This window comes from Sphaeramia orbicularis, chromosome 18 (assembly GCF_902148855.1).
Source record: "Sphaeramia orbicularis chromosome 18, fSphaOr1.1, whole genome shotgun sequence".
NCBI classification, from domain to species: Eukaryota; Metazoa; Chordata; class Actinopteri; order Kurtiformes; family Apogonidae; genus Sphaeramia; species Sphaeramia orbicularis.
In genome coordinates, this window is record NC_043974.1 from 4,664,666 (window position 1) to 4,681,802 (window position 17,137).

General features: G+C 35.3%; 1 protein-coding gene across 1 annotated transcript in view; it reads right to left on the reverse strand.

Moving 5' to 3' along the window:
• The window catches only part of LOC115438509 (circularly permutated Ras protein 1-like), a 54,155-nt gene that overhangs the window by 6,321 nt on the left and 30,697 nt on the right, over positions 1 to 17,137 (reverse strand). Inside the window, exons 8-16 of the mRNA XM_030162162.1 lie at positions 16,900 to 16,944; positions 15,827 to 15,916; positions 13,045 to 13,196; positions 12,880 to 12,961; positions 10,669 to 10,799; positions 6,336 to 6,420; positions 6,135 to 6,241; positions 5,946 to 6,058; positions 4,222 to 4,333 (exon numbers count right to left, since the gene is read on the reverse strand). Of these exons, the coding sequence (XP_030018022.1) occupies positions 4,222 to 4,333; positions 5,946 to 6,058; positions 6,135 to 6,241; positions 6,336 to 6,420; positions 10,669 to 10,799; positions 12,880 to 12,961; positions 13,045 to 13,196; positions 15,827 to 15,916; positions 16,900 to 16,944 (917 nt within the window). The remainder of the gene's footprint in view (positions 1 to 4,221; positions 4,334 to 5,945; positions 6,059 to 6,134; positions 6,242 to 6,335; positions 6,421 to 10,668; positions 10,800 to 12,879; positions 12,962 to 13,044; positions 13,197 to 15,826; positions 15,917 to 16,899; positions 16,945 to 17,137) is intronic.

Consider the following 17,137-nt stretch of genomic DNA (forward strand, 5'->3'; position numbering starts at 1 on the left):
CGACCGTCAGGTGGACTGGAAGAGGAAACATCTAAAACCTGCAGGATAGTGGCCCTGGAGGACCAGGACTGGACACCCCTGGACTAGATGAACTGTACTGATCCTATGATCAGAGTCGTCAGGACGTGGAGGTTCCACAAGTAGAACAAACAACGAATACACACACAAGAAAACAACAAAACCATAACTATAACAAACAGGAGGGGAAAACCACAATTATACAATGGAAAGAACTAAGAGAACAAGCAGCAAAGTAGTAATAACGATGATAATAATAATAATAACAATAATAATAATAATAATAAGAAGAAGAAGAAGAAGAAGAAGTAGCTTTTTATGTCATAATATTATAATACAATATTATACTATGCACTATATGTTGAATAATCACAGGATAAAAGTTATAATAAAGTGATAACAGTAATTGTCATAATATGATGATAATAATAATAATAATAATAATAATAATAATAATAATAATGTGTTATAATGTTGAATATATAGTACTACAACAAATCGACACTAGTACTAGTACAAGAAGACTACTCACTGCAGACTATTTTCTTAAGTCATTAATTGGTGTTAGATTTTTTTTTTTTTTTTTTTGAAGGATGTGTTCAGAAGTTCTTCCTGCTTCTGTTTCTCCTCCATGACAGTAGTATTATTATATTATTATACTAGAATCATGAGGACATCATCTTCAGCTTTGGAAACAACAGGTTTTACTAAATAACTTGTTGATTCAGTGGGAAAATAATGACCAGTGCACATGTCGATGGGTTACAGTTGTAGAAAATGTCCAAATCCAACGAAAACACCTGCTCATCTTCAGTTTTATGAATAATGGATGCACCTCATTTGAAGTGCTTATACTCCAATCAGAGAAAATGGTGGGTTACTGATAATACAGGATCTTTTCTCTCAACAACAGAGAGTTTTTTCTGTTTCCTCTGCTCAGGTGCTGTTAGAATGAATCAATATTGAATTAACGTTTAATTAGCATTTAATCAAAATGTAATCATCTTAAAAGATACTTCATATTATTTTACTTTAGATAGTTTAAGTCTTAAGTTTAATCACATATTAGTTAGTAGTAGTTATTGTTTTAAGATAATTTCTTTGTTTCACTGGATTTCTTTGTTTTACTAGTGAGTCGTACAGTTCTTGTGAATGCACATCTTGGTCCACATTCTAAACTGGCAGATTTGTGAACACAGGACTTAGGTTTTAGCTTAGCTACACTTTTGAATACACATCAAGGTTCGAATAGTTTTGGATTTTTTATTATAGTTTAGTTTTATTTAGTTTTGACTTTTTTCCCCTTTAATTCAGTTAGTTTTAATTTGTTTTTAGAGCAGGTTTGATAGTTTTTATTAGTTTTTGTGATTTTCTAAATGCTTAGTTTTAGTTTAATTTTAGTTTTGTTGTATCTTTTCTCTTCTTCTCTGTCATATTCAAATAAATCCCAGACAGGACTCTGCTGCTTTCTCCCAACTTTAGTCTCCATGTTTCCAGGTAGAGTGGTGACCAGAAGACGACTGGAAATGACAAGTGACGAGAAGTGACGGACTGTTAACTGTCATATGGTGCCAGCAGCTAAAATTGCTTGAGGGAAATAAATCGATTTCATTTCAATCTGACATTGACAAAGACGAAAACGAAGGGAATTTTATCCATAATTTTTACACGTTTTAGTTTGTTTTGTAAACACACAATACAGTTTCAGTTAGTTATTGTTTTTTTTTTTCTTTCAATTATACTTTTTATTTATTTCAGTTAACGAAAATGTTTTTACAATGCTAGTTTTCATCATTTCGTTAGTTTTCGTTAACGATGATAACCTTGATACACATGCCCACATAGGATCGTAAATTTTAGGAGATCAGGGCCCGTGTTCCTAAAGATTCTGAGAATCCTCTCACAGCTCCTAACTTAATCTAAACATTCCAAGCAAGGAGTCTTAGCTCAGGAGTGATTCCAGAACACTCTCAGAGAACTCTGAGCAAGGAATGGACAGAAATTCCTATCTTAGTGAGGAGGTGTGGTCGACCCTGTTGCTAGGTATGAGTCATCATTTCAAAAGCTGTGATTGGTTGATCCTAAAAGCTAGAAAAAAAACTATACTTTGGTGATAATGGGCAAGGGATGGACCCTCAAATGGATAAACTTAATCATAGAATCTAATCTTATGAAGACTGTGTAATTGTAAATAATATTTCACATAAAAGAAAATATCTGTTAAATGAATAGTAAGCTATACTTTAAAATTATCCGACAAAATATGTGAAAAAACTCAGGCCCACTGGCACAGGATTCACATCGTGATAGTTTTATTTATTTGCTCATATTAATTGGCACACTGTAAAAAAAAAAAAAAAAATCTGTAATTTAACAGAATTTTTACTGTTTATTTTACAGATTTTTCCTGTATTTTTAGGTTAACAGGAAAATATCTATGAAGTGACAAAAATAGACTGTGATTTTACATGTCAAATGTAAAACAACACAAAAAAACTGTAACTGTGAATAACCATAAAATTTCCAGTTTTTAAAAGTTTTTTTTTTTTTTTTACAGAAAAATACAGTTAAAATACATTTGCAAATGTATTATAATTTCACAAATATTTATTTTCTATTCATGAGATTAAACTGTTAATTTAAAGTTTAATACTGTAAAATAAATAAATAAATAAAATGAGATAAAATTACTGATAATTAACTGTGAAAGAAGTATTTGTTCTGTAAGTTTAACCAGACTTGTTTGTTAATTGACAAATATCTTGTGTAACAACGGGAGGTTTCACAACAAAAATGTTGAATAAATGTATTTTTGTGAATGTATAACATGTATAAGCACTGATAAACTGTCCAAATACAGTTTTTATCAGTGGATTGGACAACTGAGTCTCATTGAAAATTATTTATATATATATTTATAGGTAATTTGTTTTAATACATGTAAATATTCTTTATTAAACATTAAAAAGTCAAAAAAAATATGCAAAATCTCATGTAAAGTTAGGGCAAAAAACTGTATTTTAATTATGGAAAATTACTGTATTTTTATGTGATGGTTATTTTCCGTTATTTTTTCGGCACCCCTGCAGCCAGAATAATACACATTTTTTTACTTTTTTTTTTTTTTTTTTTTTATACAGTGCAATCTGTAGCATTTAATTAATTCACTGTCATCCAGTGTTTGGAGAATCTTCCTCCTGCCTCTTCTGTCGGCCATTTTGTCCTCTGCTTAGGGAACTCCTCTTCCCCTTAAAAGTCCTCTTCCTGCTCTGAACAGATCTCACCTTAGGAGCTCTCTAAAGGGCAAGAATTCTTCAGGAATAGCTGTTATCTTTACTAGGATCTATTCTTCATTTTTAGGGGAAATTCTAAGAAAACATCATGATTCTAAGAATTTTCTTAGAATTTGGCCACTAGGAGCAACTCTTTGCACTAAGAATCTTTAGGAATACGGGCCCAGATGTAAACATGGTCAGTATACATCTGCTTGACCTTAGAGCAGGGGTGTCAAACTCAGATCCTCAAGGGCCGGTATCCTGCATGTTTTAGATGGTTCCCTCTTCCAACACACCTGATTCAAATGATAAGCCTATCATCCAACTCTGCAGAAGCCTGATAACGACCGTCAGGTGTGCTGGAAGAGGGAAACATCTAAAACCTGCAGGATACCGGCCCTCGATGACCGGAGTTTGACACCTGTGCCTCAGAGTCAGGTAACACCAGTCCATTTTTTGGGACACAACCCACCTAGTACGAGAGCAGCTTTCCAAAGACATGAAATATGTTGCGTAGATAAGGGGGAACTAGGATGTGTATATTTTAACTGTCGTCAAAACAGGTGACATGGTGGAGTCTTAAGGAGCAACGTGAAGCCGCTGGAGAAAACCCAACCCACTGACACTTATCCAAGGAACCAATCAGAAGATGAGATCAACCTACATGTCTAGATAACCACTGGGTCTGGAAAAGAACAGTGAATCAGACTTTACAAACTGGCAAAAGATATTGTTGTCAGGGAAATAAAGAGACCAAGAGCTGTGTGCAATTTATCAATTGCTACTTTAAATAAATAAATATTTAACTGAGACCGCCTGAACTCACTGTTATTCTTTATAAACGAACATGCAGGAGAATACAGACACATAGAAGGAAAGGAAGATAAAATGTGATTCTCCAACAGTGCTCTGATATATAAATGCGTACCTGCTGGTGGTGACCGGTCGCTGCTCCGTGATGATCCGAGTGACCCTCTGCTGGTCTCTGGTCTTAAAAGTCAGCTGGAGTTGAAATGGAAGTGTGCTCCTCTGGACAAAATCTGTCACATCAAACATTCGATCAACAGTTTGTTCTTAATATTGTGTCTGATTCCATGTAGTCAGTATCCTACACTGAATCTGTGCTCAACCCAAAGTCATCAGTCAGTCAGTATTATTATTATTATTATTATTATTATTATTATTATTATTATTATTATTATTATACAAAATAATAACTGCTATATAGTGATCATAAGGAATAGAAATTGGGGGTAGGGGTATGTAAGTTTTTACTTCTTCCTACTTCTTTTCAAGCATGTTCATTTGTTTTATTATTTATTTATTTATTTATTTATTTTTGTTTGTTTGTTTGTTTGTTTGTTTGTTTGTTTGCTTATCAATCATTTATGTACCAGTACTTATATTTTGTTGGTTGATACTGGTTTGGATTTCACTGTCTACATCAGGGCTCTCAAACTCATGTTCTTTCAGGTTCCACATTCAGCCCAATTTGATCTCCAGTGGGCCGGATCGGTAAAACAATAACATAATAACCTATACATAGTGACAACTCCAAATTTTTGTCTTTGTTTTAGTGCAAAAAAAAAAAACCCTTTAATTATGAAAATATTTACGTTTATAAACTAGCCAAACAACAAAGATGTGAATCAGCTGAAAAAACTGAAATTTCTTTAGAAAAAATAAGTGCAAAAAAGATTTCCATAAAGAAAGAAAAAAAAAAGAAAAAATAAGTGCAATTTTAACAATATTCTGCCTCAACTTATCATTTCTACATATGCATTATGGATCAGATCTACAAAGACACTAAACACTGAGGAACAGGCAGAAAATAGTTAAAATTGTACTTAATTTTCTTTAGACATTTCAGGTTGTTCATATTTGTTCAGGTTATTCATGTTTTATTGTAACAGGATAATTTGTAAATGTAAATATTTTCATAATTTAATGTTATTTTTTGCACTAAAACAAAGACAAAAAAATTTAAGTTGTCATTATTTATAGGCAAAATGTAATATTATTTTTCTCACATCAAACCGAGAAGAAAATATGAAGTCATTATTTTTTGTCGGTTATAATATAATGTTCATAGTTGCATTTATTCATAGTTGCTTTCAATAGTCCTGTATTTGTGCACTGATTTATTTATGTTTGTCAAATTGCACTTTGGATGTGGGCTGATGTCTGGGCTGATGTCTGTGGTAAGCTGCAAATGAATTGTCTGTATGGGATAAATAAAGTTTTCTGAATCTGAATGTTATTATTTGACTGTAGATCATATTGGTCTGTATGTGGAACCTGAACTAAAAGGCCTCGACTGTGGAATTTTTGCACTTGGTAAATTCATTCATCATTATTTATAGGTTATTATGATAATATTATACTAGTTCTGACCCACTTGAAATCTAATTGATCTGTATGAATCTGTATATGGAACCTGAATTAAAATGATTTTAACACCATTGATTGTTAATATCTTCAGTGTAATTTTTGCATTTCACAAATTCAACCCGTGGGCCGGATTGGAACCTTTGGCGGGATGCATTTGGCCCCCGGGCCGCATGTTTGAGACCCCTGGTCTACATGTTCGAAGTAAAGATTTCATTCATTCATTCATTCATTCATTCATTCATCATATAACAGTGGTTGTACCCTCTAGATACTGGGGTTTGACATCGAACTGGAAGGTGATCTCCAGCCCCTCTGTCACATTTCCGATGTCTCTCACTAGTTTGTGGCCGTTCTCCTCCTCAAAGGGAAAACATCTACAAGTAGAGTCCAAAATTAGATCGACAACCTGAAAACACTTTTGTCTTTTTTTTAATGTCAGTCGTCACTCACATTCCATCAGCAGCGAGCAGAGTTAACTCGGCTCCTGTGGCCAGGACGTTGTCCGTAGACGCCAACTGGATCTCTGTTGCTATGGTTCCTATAGTGACAATATTCACCTGCACAGAAGCAGAAGGACGTAGTGGAGTAGAGGCATAAAGCACCAGTGGAGCTCAGTTAGTTAAAGCCAGTGGGTGCGTTTGTTTCGCCTACCCGTCCTCCTGTGGTGTCGGCCAGTCTGCCCACCTCAGCCAGGCGACAGTCCGTCCCCTCAAAGGTCAGCACCGATACGATGACGCTGGAGCAGAAGAACACAGACACGCAACACGGCAGTCAGTAGAACAGTCATGTCTGCTGGCAATTTACCCCAGGGGTCTCAAACATGCGGCCTGGGGGCCAAATGCGGCCCGCTAACGGTTCCAATCCGGCCCATGGGAGGAATTTACCAAGTGCAAAAATTCCACAGTCAAGGCATTTTAGTTCAGGTTCCACATACAGACCAATATGATCCACAGTCAAATCATAACATAATAACCTACCAAAAATAATGACTCCATATGTACTTCTTGGTTTGATGTGAAAAAAATAATATTACATTATGCCTATAAATAATGACAGCTTCAAATTTTTTTCTTTGCTTTAGTCCTAAAAATAACATTAAATTATGAAAATATTTACATTTACAAACTATCCTGTAACAATAAAATGTGAATAACCTGAACAAATATGAACAACCTGAAATGTCTAAAGAAAATTAAGCACAATTTTGACAATTTTCTGCCTGTTCATCAGTGTTTAGTGTCTTTGTAGATCTGATCCATAATGCACATGGAGAAATGGTAAATTGAGGTAGAATATTGTTAAAATTGCACTTATTTTTTCTAAAGAAATTTCAGTTTTTTCAGGTTATTCAGATCTTTTTTGTTTGGATAGTTTATAAAAGTAAGTATTTTCATAATTAAAGGGGTTTTTTGCACTAAAACACAGAAAAAAATTTGGAGTTGTCATTATTTATAGGTTATTATGTTATTATTTTACTGGTCCGGCCCACTGGAGATCAAATCAGACTGAATGTGGAACCTGAAAGAAAACGAGTTTGAGAGCCCTGTTTTAACCCATTGCCTGTGGTCATGTTTTAAACTACAAAGATACCGGTCAGGTTTTTTTTTAAATTTTTATTTATTTTTTTTTCAGACACATATTTAAAGAGTGAGTGGCTGGGTTGGAGAAATAAGAATAATGCATGTGGACATGATGCACTGACAGAGGTACTGCCAGAGACTGTGGAAGAACCACAGTCGAGGATGAGTTGTCCAATGAGAAATTATTGAAATCACTGACCCCGAAGATGAAGTAAAATTAAACTGTACGTAATGCTTTGACTTAAGGGCGTTGAAATTTAGAAGATCTGGAGGTTTTCTAAATGTCAGAAAAAACTAAAATCATTGCATTGATAGTAGTGGCTCATGGATCATCTATCAGTCTTTCTGGTCAGATATTATTGATATTACAGATATTACTGGTCAGATATTATAGATATTACTGGTCAGATATTAATGATATTACAGATATTACTGGTCAGATATTATTGATATTATAGATATTACTGGTCAGATATTAATGATATTACAGATATTACTGGTCAGATATTAATGATATTACAGATATTACTGGTCAGATATTATAGATATTACTGGTCAGATATTAATGATATTACAGATATTACTGGTCAGATATTATTGATATTATAGATATTACTGGTCAGATATTAATGATATTACAGATATTACTGGTCAGATATTATTGATAGTACAGATATTACTGGTCAGATATTATCGATAGTACAGATATTACTGGTCAGATATTATTGATATTATAGATATTACTGGTCAGATATTATCGATAGTACAGATATTACTGGTCAGATATTAATGATATTATAGATATTACTGGTCAGATATATTAAGGTCAAAACACAGTATTCGAAATCTCTCTGACGGGACATTTTAGAGACAATTTGACAGATTAGTGTTGGTAAATTACCCACATTTTTACTTTTAAATTAATTTTTGCTTTAGTTGGACCACAAGGGATTATCCAAGACATGGAGCTACTTTATATTGAAATAAATGTTGGAATGGCAATTAATTAAAGGTCGCTCTCTGACAGGACATTACTGTGTTTGGACCCTGTAACACAGGGGTGTCAAACTCATTTTAGTTCAGGGGCCACATACAGCCTAATATGATATAAAGTGGGCCAGACCAGTATAATAATATTAATAATAGGACAAGAACTTTTGAATGAAAAAAACAAATTCCGTAATGAAAATTTTACATCTACAAATTGTACTTGAACATAGAATGAACAAATATGAACAACCTGAAAATTCTTTGGTAAAATAAGTGCAATGTCAACAATATTACGCCTTAGTTTATCATTTATACATGTGAATCACAATTTACAGGTCACAGTGGATCTACAAATACACAAAACATTAAATAACAGGCAGAATATTATTAAAAATTCCACATACTTCTCTTAAGACATTTCAGATATTCACATTTTTTGTCAAAGGCTAGTCTGTAAAAGTAAACATTTTTGTGTAATTTTATTTTTTTGCACTAAAACAAAGAGACAAATTTACAGTTTCATTATTTATAGGTTATTATGGTAGTATTTTACTGGTCTGATCCACTTTAGACTGAAATGACCTAAAATGATTTTAACATCTTTGATTGTTAATATCTTTAGTGTAATTTTTGCATTTCACAAATTCATCCCAGGGGCCGGATTGGACCCTTTAGCGGGCTGGATTTGGCCCCCAGGCCGCATGTTTGACACCTGTGCTGTAACAGAAATAGAAAAGATACTGGGTCTGAAGCTAGAAATGGATCCATGTCCCTTATTCTAGACCTCTCTGTTAGATATGGAACACTTCAAACTCAGAGACGTTATTGTATCCTTACATATGCAGCAAGGAGAAATAACCTGTTCACTATAAACCCAGCCAGCATGTCCATGTGGGCCCCAGAAGGGTTCCATTTGGGCTGCATAGAAGGGTCCCATGTGGGTTTGTCTGCAGTTTCCATGGTGAACCCACATGTGTTTGCCCAGATCAGAATCAGAATCACTTTTTTGTTGTTGTATCAAGTAGAACAAAACTGAGGTAGAGCTCTCCAGTTCAGAGCAAGAATTCACAGACAGACAACAATTATCAGTAATAGACACAATTATTTACATTAAAAAATAAATAATATTGCAAACTAAGATAGTTGTAGAACATAGAATTTAAGTAGTGCAAATGACATGAAAGATAAACATCGTGGTATAAATAGTGTGAAGAATAAATAATATGATATAATCAGATCTGTGATTCTGATTCTGATCTGGGCAAACACATGTGGGGTCACCATGGAAACTGCAGACAAACCCACATGGGACCCTTCTATGCGGCCCAGATGGGACCCTTCTGGGGCCCACGTGGACATGCTGGCTGGGAAGGGTTGGTGCTGTGCTGTTGGAGCTGGTACCACTGGAGTACTGGACCTGTGTCATACATTCAAAGTCAAACCAAGGTTTGGGAACCTTATTGGAATGTTCTAGACCACAGCATCTCTGACATTCTGCTACAGGGATTCATAAGAGAGAATTTAGTACTGTGTTTGTAACTGTGGTGTGAAAACGTCCATTTTTGTTCATAACAATCCAGTGTTTTTGGTGTTGTTTGTTTACAGATGGATGGTAAAGTCTGCCCTCTGGTGGCTGAATCATAGATTTGTATTGTTAAAGAAATGAAAACCAATAAACATACTTCTAAATAAAAAAAAGAAAGAATAATCCAGTTCAGGGGTGTCAAACTCATTTTTGTTCAGTTCCGCATTCAGCCCAATTTGCTCTCAAGTGGGCCAGACCAGTAAAATAATAACAGTGAAAAAAGGAAAATTAAATTATATTCTGATCAGGTTTACATCTACAAAGTTTCCTTAAAAATCTGAATAACACCAACAACTTGAATTGTCTTAAGAAAAACAAGTGCAATTTAACAATATTCTGCCTCGGTTTATCAGTTTATCATTTACACATGTGCGTTACAATCGCACAAAACATTTAGTAACAGACAGAATATTGGTAAAATTGCATTTACTTTTCTTAAGACATTTCCATTTGTTCATATTTGTTCAGGTTACTCACATTTTTTGAAAAAAATATATACTTTAGTAATGTTAACATTTTCATGTAATTTTACTTTTTTACACCAAAAAAACAAAGAGAAAATTTAGGGTTGTCATTATTTATAGGTTATTATGATAATATTTTACTGGTTCTGACCCACTAGAAATCTAATTGGTCTGTATGCATCTGTATATGGAACCTGAATTAAAATGATTTTAACACCATTGATTGTTAATATCTTAGTGTAATTTTTGTATTTCACAAATTCATCCCAAGGGCTGGACTGGACCCTTTGGCGGGCTGGATTTGGCCCCTGGGCCGCATGTTTGACACCTGTGATCCGGTTGAATGTGTGTTTGTGTGTCCTCACCCGCTCTGCACAGCCTGCACAGACAGTTGTTTGTAGAAGTAAGAGTCCAGGGGGGAGGACAGGGACACGGAGGCCGTTTGGGTCATCTCACCCAGTCCGATGTTGGCTTTACCATCAGTGCACAAAATGACCTGAGCAACACATCACATGCAGGAGGTCATTATCCACTCATGTGCTTTACCTGTCCATCTGGGTCTGCAGTGTCACTTTTTTTTTTTTTTTTTTTTTTTTATCAAGGTCTTTTTTAATTTTCAATTTCAAATGCACAAAAAGAAACATTCAACGTGAACATGAAATTGTTGTATCCAGTTCCTATCCACCCAGGGGTGTCAAACTCATTTTAGTTCAGGTTCCACATTCAGCCTAATATGATCTAAAGTGGGCCGGACCAGTAAAATAATATAAATAATAGGATAACAACTTATAAATAATATCAACTCCGAAGTTTTCTCTATGTTTCTGAGTGAAAAATAAATAAAATTCTGTAATGAAAATGTTTACATCTATGAACTGTACTTGAACATAACATGAACAAATATGAACAACCTGAAAATTGGTGCAGTTTTAACAATATTACGTCTTAGCTTATCATTTTTATCACAACTTTCAGATCACAGTGGATCTTCAAATACACAAAACATTCAGTAACAGGCAGAATACTGGTACAATTCCACAAACTAGTCTGTAAATGTCAGCATTTTTGTGTGATTTTGCTTTTTTTTTTTTTTTTTTTTTTTTTTACACTAAAACAAAGAGAAAAATTAGCTTGTTTCATTATTTATAGGTTATTATGATAGTATTTGACTAGTCTGATCCACTTTAGATTGAACTGATGTAAAATGATTCTAACATCCTTGATTGTTAATATCTTCAGTGTAATTTTTGCATTTCATAAATTCATCCCACGGGCCGGATTGGACCCTTTGGTGGGCCAGTTTTGGCACCTGTGTATCCACCTCACCTCCAACCCATCCCACCCACCCCAAGTGCTGGATAAATAAAGTAAAAATAAATCAATAAAACAAAGCAAAAAAGGTACACAGATATTGGAGTTACACAGATATGTTGGTAGCTTCCATACTTTCTACAAAGCTGATGAAAGGCTGCCAAACGGCATAGAATTTTCAGGTGGAACCCCTAATGGTATATCTAATCTTTTCCAGATGAATATGGTGCATAAACTTCTCTGACCCACTGTCCATATGTGGGAGGGAGCGCATCCTTCCATTTGAACCAGGGGTCTCAAACATGTGGCCCAGGGGCCAAATGCGGCCCCCCAAACGTTCCAATCTGGCCCATGGGATGAATTTACAAAGTGCAAAAATTCCACAGTCAAGGCTGTGGAACTCATTTTAGTTCAGGTTCCACGTACAGACTAATATGATCTACAGTCAAATAATAACAGCAGAATAACCTACAAAAAATAATGGCTCCAGATTTTCCTCTCAGTTTGATGTGAAAAAAAAAAAAAAAATTATATTATGCCTATAAATAATGACAACTTCAAATTTTTGTCTTTGTTTTAGTCCTAAAAATAACATTAAATTATAAAAATATTTACATTTACAAACTATCCTGTAATAATAAAATGTGAATAACCTGGACAAATATGAACAACCTGAAATGTCTAAAGAAAATGAAGCGGAATTTTGACAATTTTCTGACTGTTCCTCAGTGTTTAGTGTCTTTGAAGATCTGATCCATAATGCACATGGAGAAATGATAAGTTGAGGCAGAATATTGTTAAAATTGCACTTTTTTTTCTTAAGAAATTTCAGTTTTTTCAGGTTATTCACTTTTTTGTTTTTTGGTGGCTAGTTTATAAAAGTATTTTCATAATTAAAGAAACAAAGAAAAAAAAAAGAAAGACAAAAATTCAGAGGTTATTATGTTATTATTTTACTGGTTCAGCCCACTGGAGATCAAATCAGGCTGAATGTGGCCCCTGAAAGAAAATGAGTTTGAGACCCTTGATTTAAATAAAATTAGGCGCCTAGCTAACAAACAACAAAAGGCCATCATATTCAAACAGCTCCCTTTAAAGGTACCGTTCACTAGGGTGAACTGTTGGAGCTGTAAACAGAACTGAAATAAAGGAAACACATCACTGCCAGTGATCATGACCTTGCATGTGACATTCTTTAAATCCCTAGTAAACATCAAAACCCACAAACTATGGAAAAAAACAGTGTTTTAAAGACATTAATTGACCTTTGACCCTGGGTATCTTGATGCCATGGCAACTGCAGCCAATGCAGCTGGACCGAGACACGTGGCCCCGTGTTCCCGGAGGCTGAGGACACAAACAGAAGGAGGCTGGTTTAGCTGAGGCTCCTCGGACATATGTGGGGGGGGTGTTTGTGCTGGTGTACCTACTCTTTGACTCTCTGTAGAAGCTGCTGATAGGTCTCTGCGATACAGTGCGGGATGCTGTAGGCCACGCCCTGTTGCCATATATGGTCGTAATCAACCAATGCCCAGTCCCTGAGAGTAAGAGGAGTACTAGTACCATCACCGTAAATGACAACCTGTGGGAGGAGGACACATGCATTTGAGCCATGTACTTAGTTTGTCATATTCTATATCAGGGGTCTCAAACATGCGGCCCACCAAAGGTTCCAATCCAGCCCCTGGGATGAATTTGAAAAGTACAACTTCAGGTTCCACATACATACCACTGTGATCTACAGTCAAATAATAACAGCAGAAGAACCTACAAAAAAGAATGACTCCACATTTTTTTCTCAGTTTGATGTGGAAAAAAAAAAACATATTATATTATGCCTATAAATAATGACAACTTCAATTTTTTGTCTTTGTTTTAGTGCAAAAAATAACATTAAATTATGAAAATATTTACATTTACAAACTATCCTATAACAATAAAATGTGAATAACCTGAACAAATATGAACAACCTGAAATGTCTAAAGAAAATTCAGCACAATTTTAACTATTTTCTGGCTGTTACAAAGGGTTTAGTGTCTTTGTAGATCCAATCTGTAATGCACATGTAGAAATGATAAGTTGAGGCATAATATTGTTAAAATTGGACTTATTTTTCTTAAGAAATTGTTGTTTTTTCAGGTTATTCACATCTGTTTTATTTGGATAGTTTATAAAAGTAAGTATTTTCATGGTTTAATGGGGTTTTTTTGCACTAAAACATAGACAAAAATTTGCAGTTGTCATTATTTATAGGTTATTCTGTTATTATTTTACTGGTTCGGCCACTGGAGGTGAAATCAGGCTGAATGTGGAACCTGAAAGAAAATGAGCTTGAGAGCCTTAATTTAACCCATTGTTTGTGGTCATGTTATAAACTGCAAAGATACTGGTCAGATATTGTTTTTTTGTTTTTTTCTTTAAGACACACATTTAAAGAGTGAGTGGCTGGGTAGGAAAATGAGTTTGAGACCCCTGTTCTATACGTTTCAGCTTCATTTTTTGTCAAATAAATAATGACATGGTGGAATCTGTTGGTCACACCTGAGCTTAGATATAGATAATTTTACAACCTGATGAGGATCAAATGAGTTTGAATTGGTTCTTGACATGTAAGAACATCGAACCCCAAGAGTCTACTTCCTTTTGAGGCTCAGTGTCTTCATCGGACTTGTTTAAATGGTTTAATGGTTTCTTTAGATGTGAAATATATGGTGGCCAACAAGGGCCAAACACATTCCAATGGCCCAATGCGCCTGAGTTCAAGAAAACAGCTGCAAGTACAGAAACAAAGCAAATTCACGAAATCAAACACAGTCTGAACCAGGTACAAAAAGAGGAACGTGGTGCAAATGAAACAATGCGCTGCAGGAAACAAAAACACATACATAATCATCAAATGTTCTGCACATAAAGAAACGATTCAAACCAAGAAAACATCTGCAAACGAAGAAACGCAGCAGAACCAGTCAGTCCAACAGAAGGGCTCCAGACCTGTAGGGGACGCTGTCAGCAGAACAGACACAGGATGGAGAGAGAGAGAGAGAGAGAGAGAGAGAGAGAGAGAGAGAGAGAGAGAGAGAGAGACAGAGAACAGCTGACTGACAGGGTTTAAACTACAGTGGAACAAACTGAAGTTACAGCCTAGTGCAGCGTAGCACTTTTACTAGATTCTATTGTACACTAGTCTGTTGTCTGTAAACGCTGCCCCCTACAGGTTTGGAGCACTTCTGTTGGACTGACTGGTTCTGCAGCAGTTTTCATTTGCAGATGTTTTCTTGGTTTGAATCATTTCTTTATTTGCAGAACATTTGATGATTATTCATGTGTTTTTTTTTCTTGCGGTGCATTGTTTCATTTGCATCACGTTCCTCTTTTTGGACCTGGTCCAGACCAGGGGTATATTGCGATATTTCACTTCACGATACTGTATCGATATGAAAAAGTACTGTGTCAATATTTTTAGGTGTTTATTTAAATGCAGACATAGCAGAGGTTCATTTCTGTTTTTTTGTTTTTCAGGCTCTTTTATTTCTATTTTCATGTGGGTATTTTGTTCAGTTGTTTGTTTACTGCAAAAGTACTATTGTGATATTGCAGGTCATAAATGTAGTTTTTTGAAATTGATAACACTGTTTTGTTAAATACTGGATAATTCAAGCATCCTAAAGCACTTTTTACTGTCTGAAAGAGGCAAGTAATTGTTTTTTATTGGGAATGCACAAAAATAATGTTCTGATGTTGGATGATTCAGGGACTGAACATTATGGATTCTTTTTGCAATAGAATATGAACATTTAAGCAGGATCTTAAACTGTAATGTCTGTAAAATATTATTTATTTATTTATTTATTTATTTGTGTGTTTTTTTGTACTGGTAAAGCCGCATGTTAAAACTTTATTTATCCAAATGCTGCACTATAAGTTTTTCCAGGAAATAATCTTTTAAAAAAAGAAACAAAACAAAAATATCACCTTGTTAACAGTATCGTGATATATCGCGATATATCATGCTGTGATCGTAGTATTGTGATTTGAATTGTATCGTCAGATTCTTGCCAGTACACAGCCCTCGTCCAGACTGTGTTTGAGTTTGTGAATTTGCATTGTTTCTGTCCTTACAGCTGTTTTCTCTAACTCAGACACATTGGGCCGTTGCAGTGTGTTTGGCCCTTGTCAGTCACCGTAGAAATTTGGTCGTATCCTCACATTACCTCATCATTGAACGTCACCAGAGCCACTCTCCTGCGGGGGGATTCCTGCAGCAGGGAGGACAGCGCCCTCTGGAGGGCGTCCTGGATACCCTATGAACACACAACTAAATATATGTCATTATGTCACCGCTTGTGTATTCTGAGCAGAGCACAGTTTATAGCAGAGCTGTCAAAGTCCCATCAGTTCAGTTCCACAGTCAGTCCAGTATGATGTGAGCTGGGCTGGACCAGTACCATAATAACAGGGAAAAAATAAAATACAGTTATGAAAATGTTTACATCAATAAAGTTTCCTTAAAAATCTGAAAAACATGAACAACTGGAAACATTTTAAGAAAAACAAATACTATTTTAACAATATTCTGCCTCAGTTTATCATTTACAAGTGTGCATTACAACAAATACAAATACAAATACACCAAACATTTAGTAACAGGTATAATCTTGGTACAATTGCATTTACTTCTCTTTAGATATTTCAGATTATTCACATTTTTTGTAAAAGGACAGTTTGTTAATATAAACATTTTCATGTAATTTAACTTTTTTTTACACTAAAACAGAGAAAATGTGCAGTTTTCATTATGTATAGATAATTATGATCATATTTTACTGGTTCTGACCCACTTGAGATCTGATTGGTCTGGATGTGGAACCTGAACTAAAAGGATTTTGATTCCGTTTATTGTGACCTTTTGGTGGGCCGGATCCGACCCTTCGGTGGGTCGGATAGGACCCTTTGGTTCGTCAGATTGGACCCTTTGGTGGTTCGAATAAGACCCTTTGGTGGGTCGGATCGGACCCTTTGGTGGGCCGGATCAGACCCTTTGGTGGGCCAGATCGGACCCTTTGGTGGGTCAGATCAGACCCTTTGGTGGGCCAGATCGGACCCTTTGGTGGGTCAGATCGGACCCTTTGGTGGCTCGGATCAGACCCTTTGGTGGTTCGGATCAGACCCTTTGGTGGGCCATATTTGGCCCCTGTGCCACATGTTTGACACCTGTGGTGTATACAGCGCAGCTTCAGTGTCCAGTAGATTTTCATTCATTCATCATGAACGTTTAGTTCAGTACCTCCAGTCTGGATATGTACGCTGTAGATCCACTGCTTGATGTAACCTAAAAGGAATAAAAAGGAAAAAATGTTTAAAAAAGTTTATGTTATGGCTCTTTATTCTTTCAAACTCCAACACTCTCATTTTTTCACTTAACAACATTTATCTGAAACCTGCTCGTGTCAAGATTCAGTTTGTTTATTGGGAAAAAGATCATGTAAAGCAGTACGACACTAAGAAATAATCAGAATCAGAAT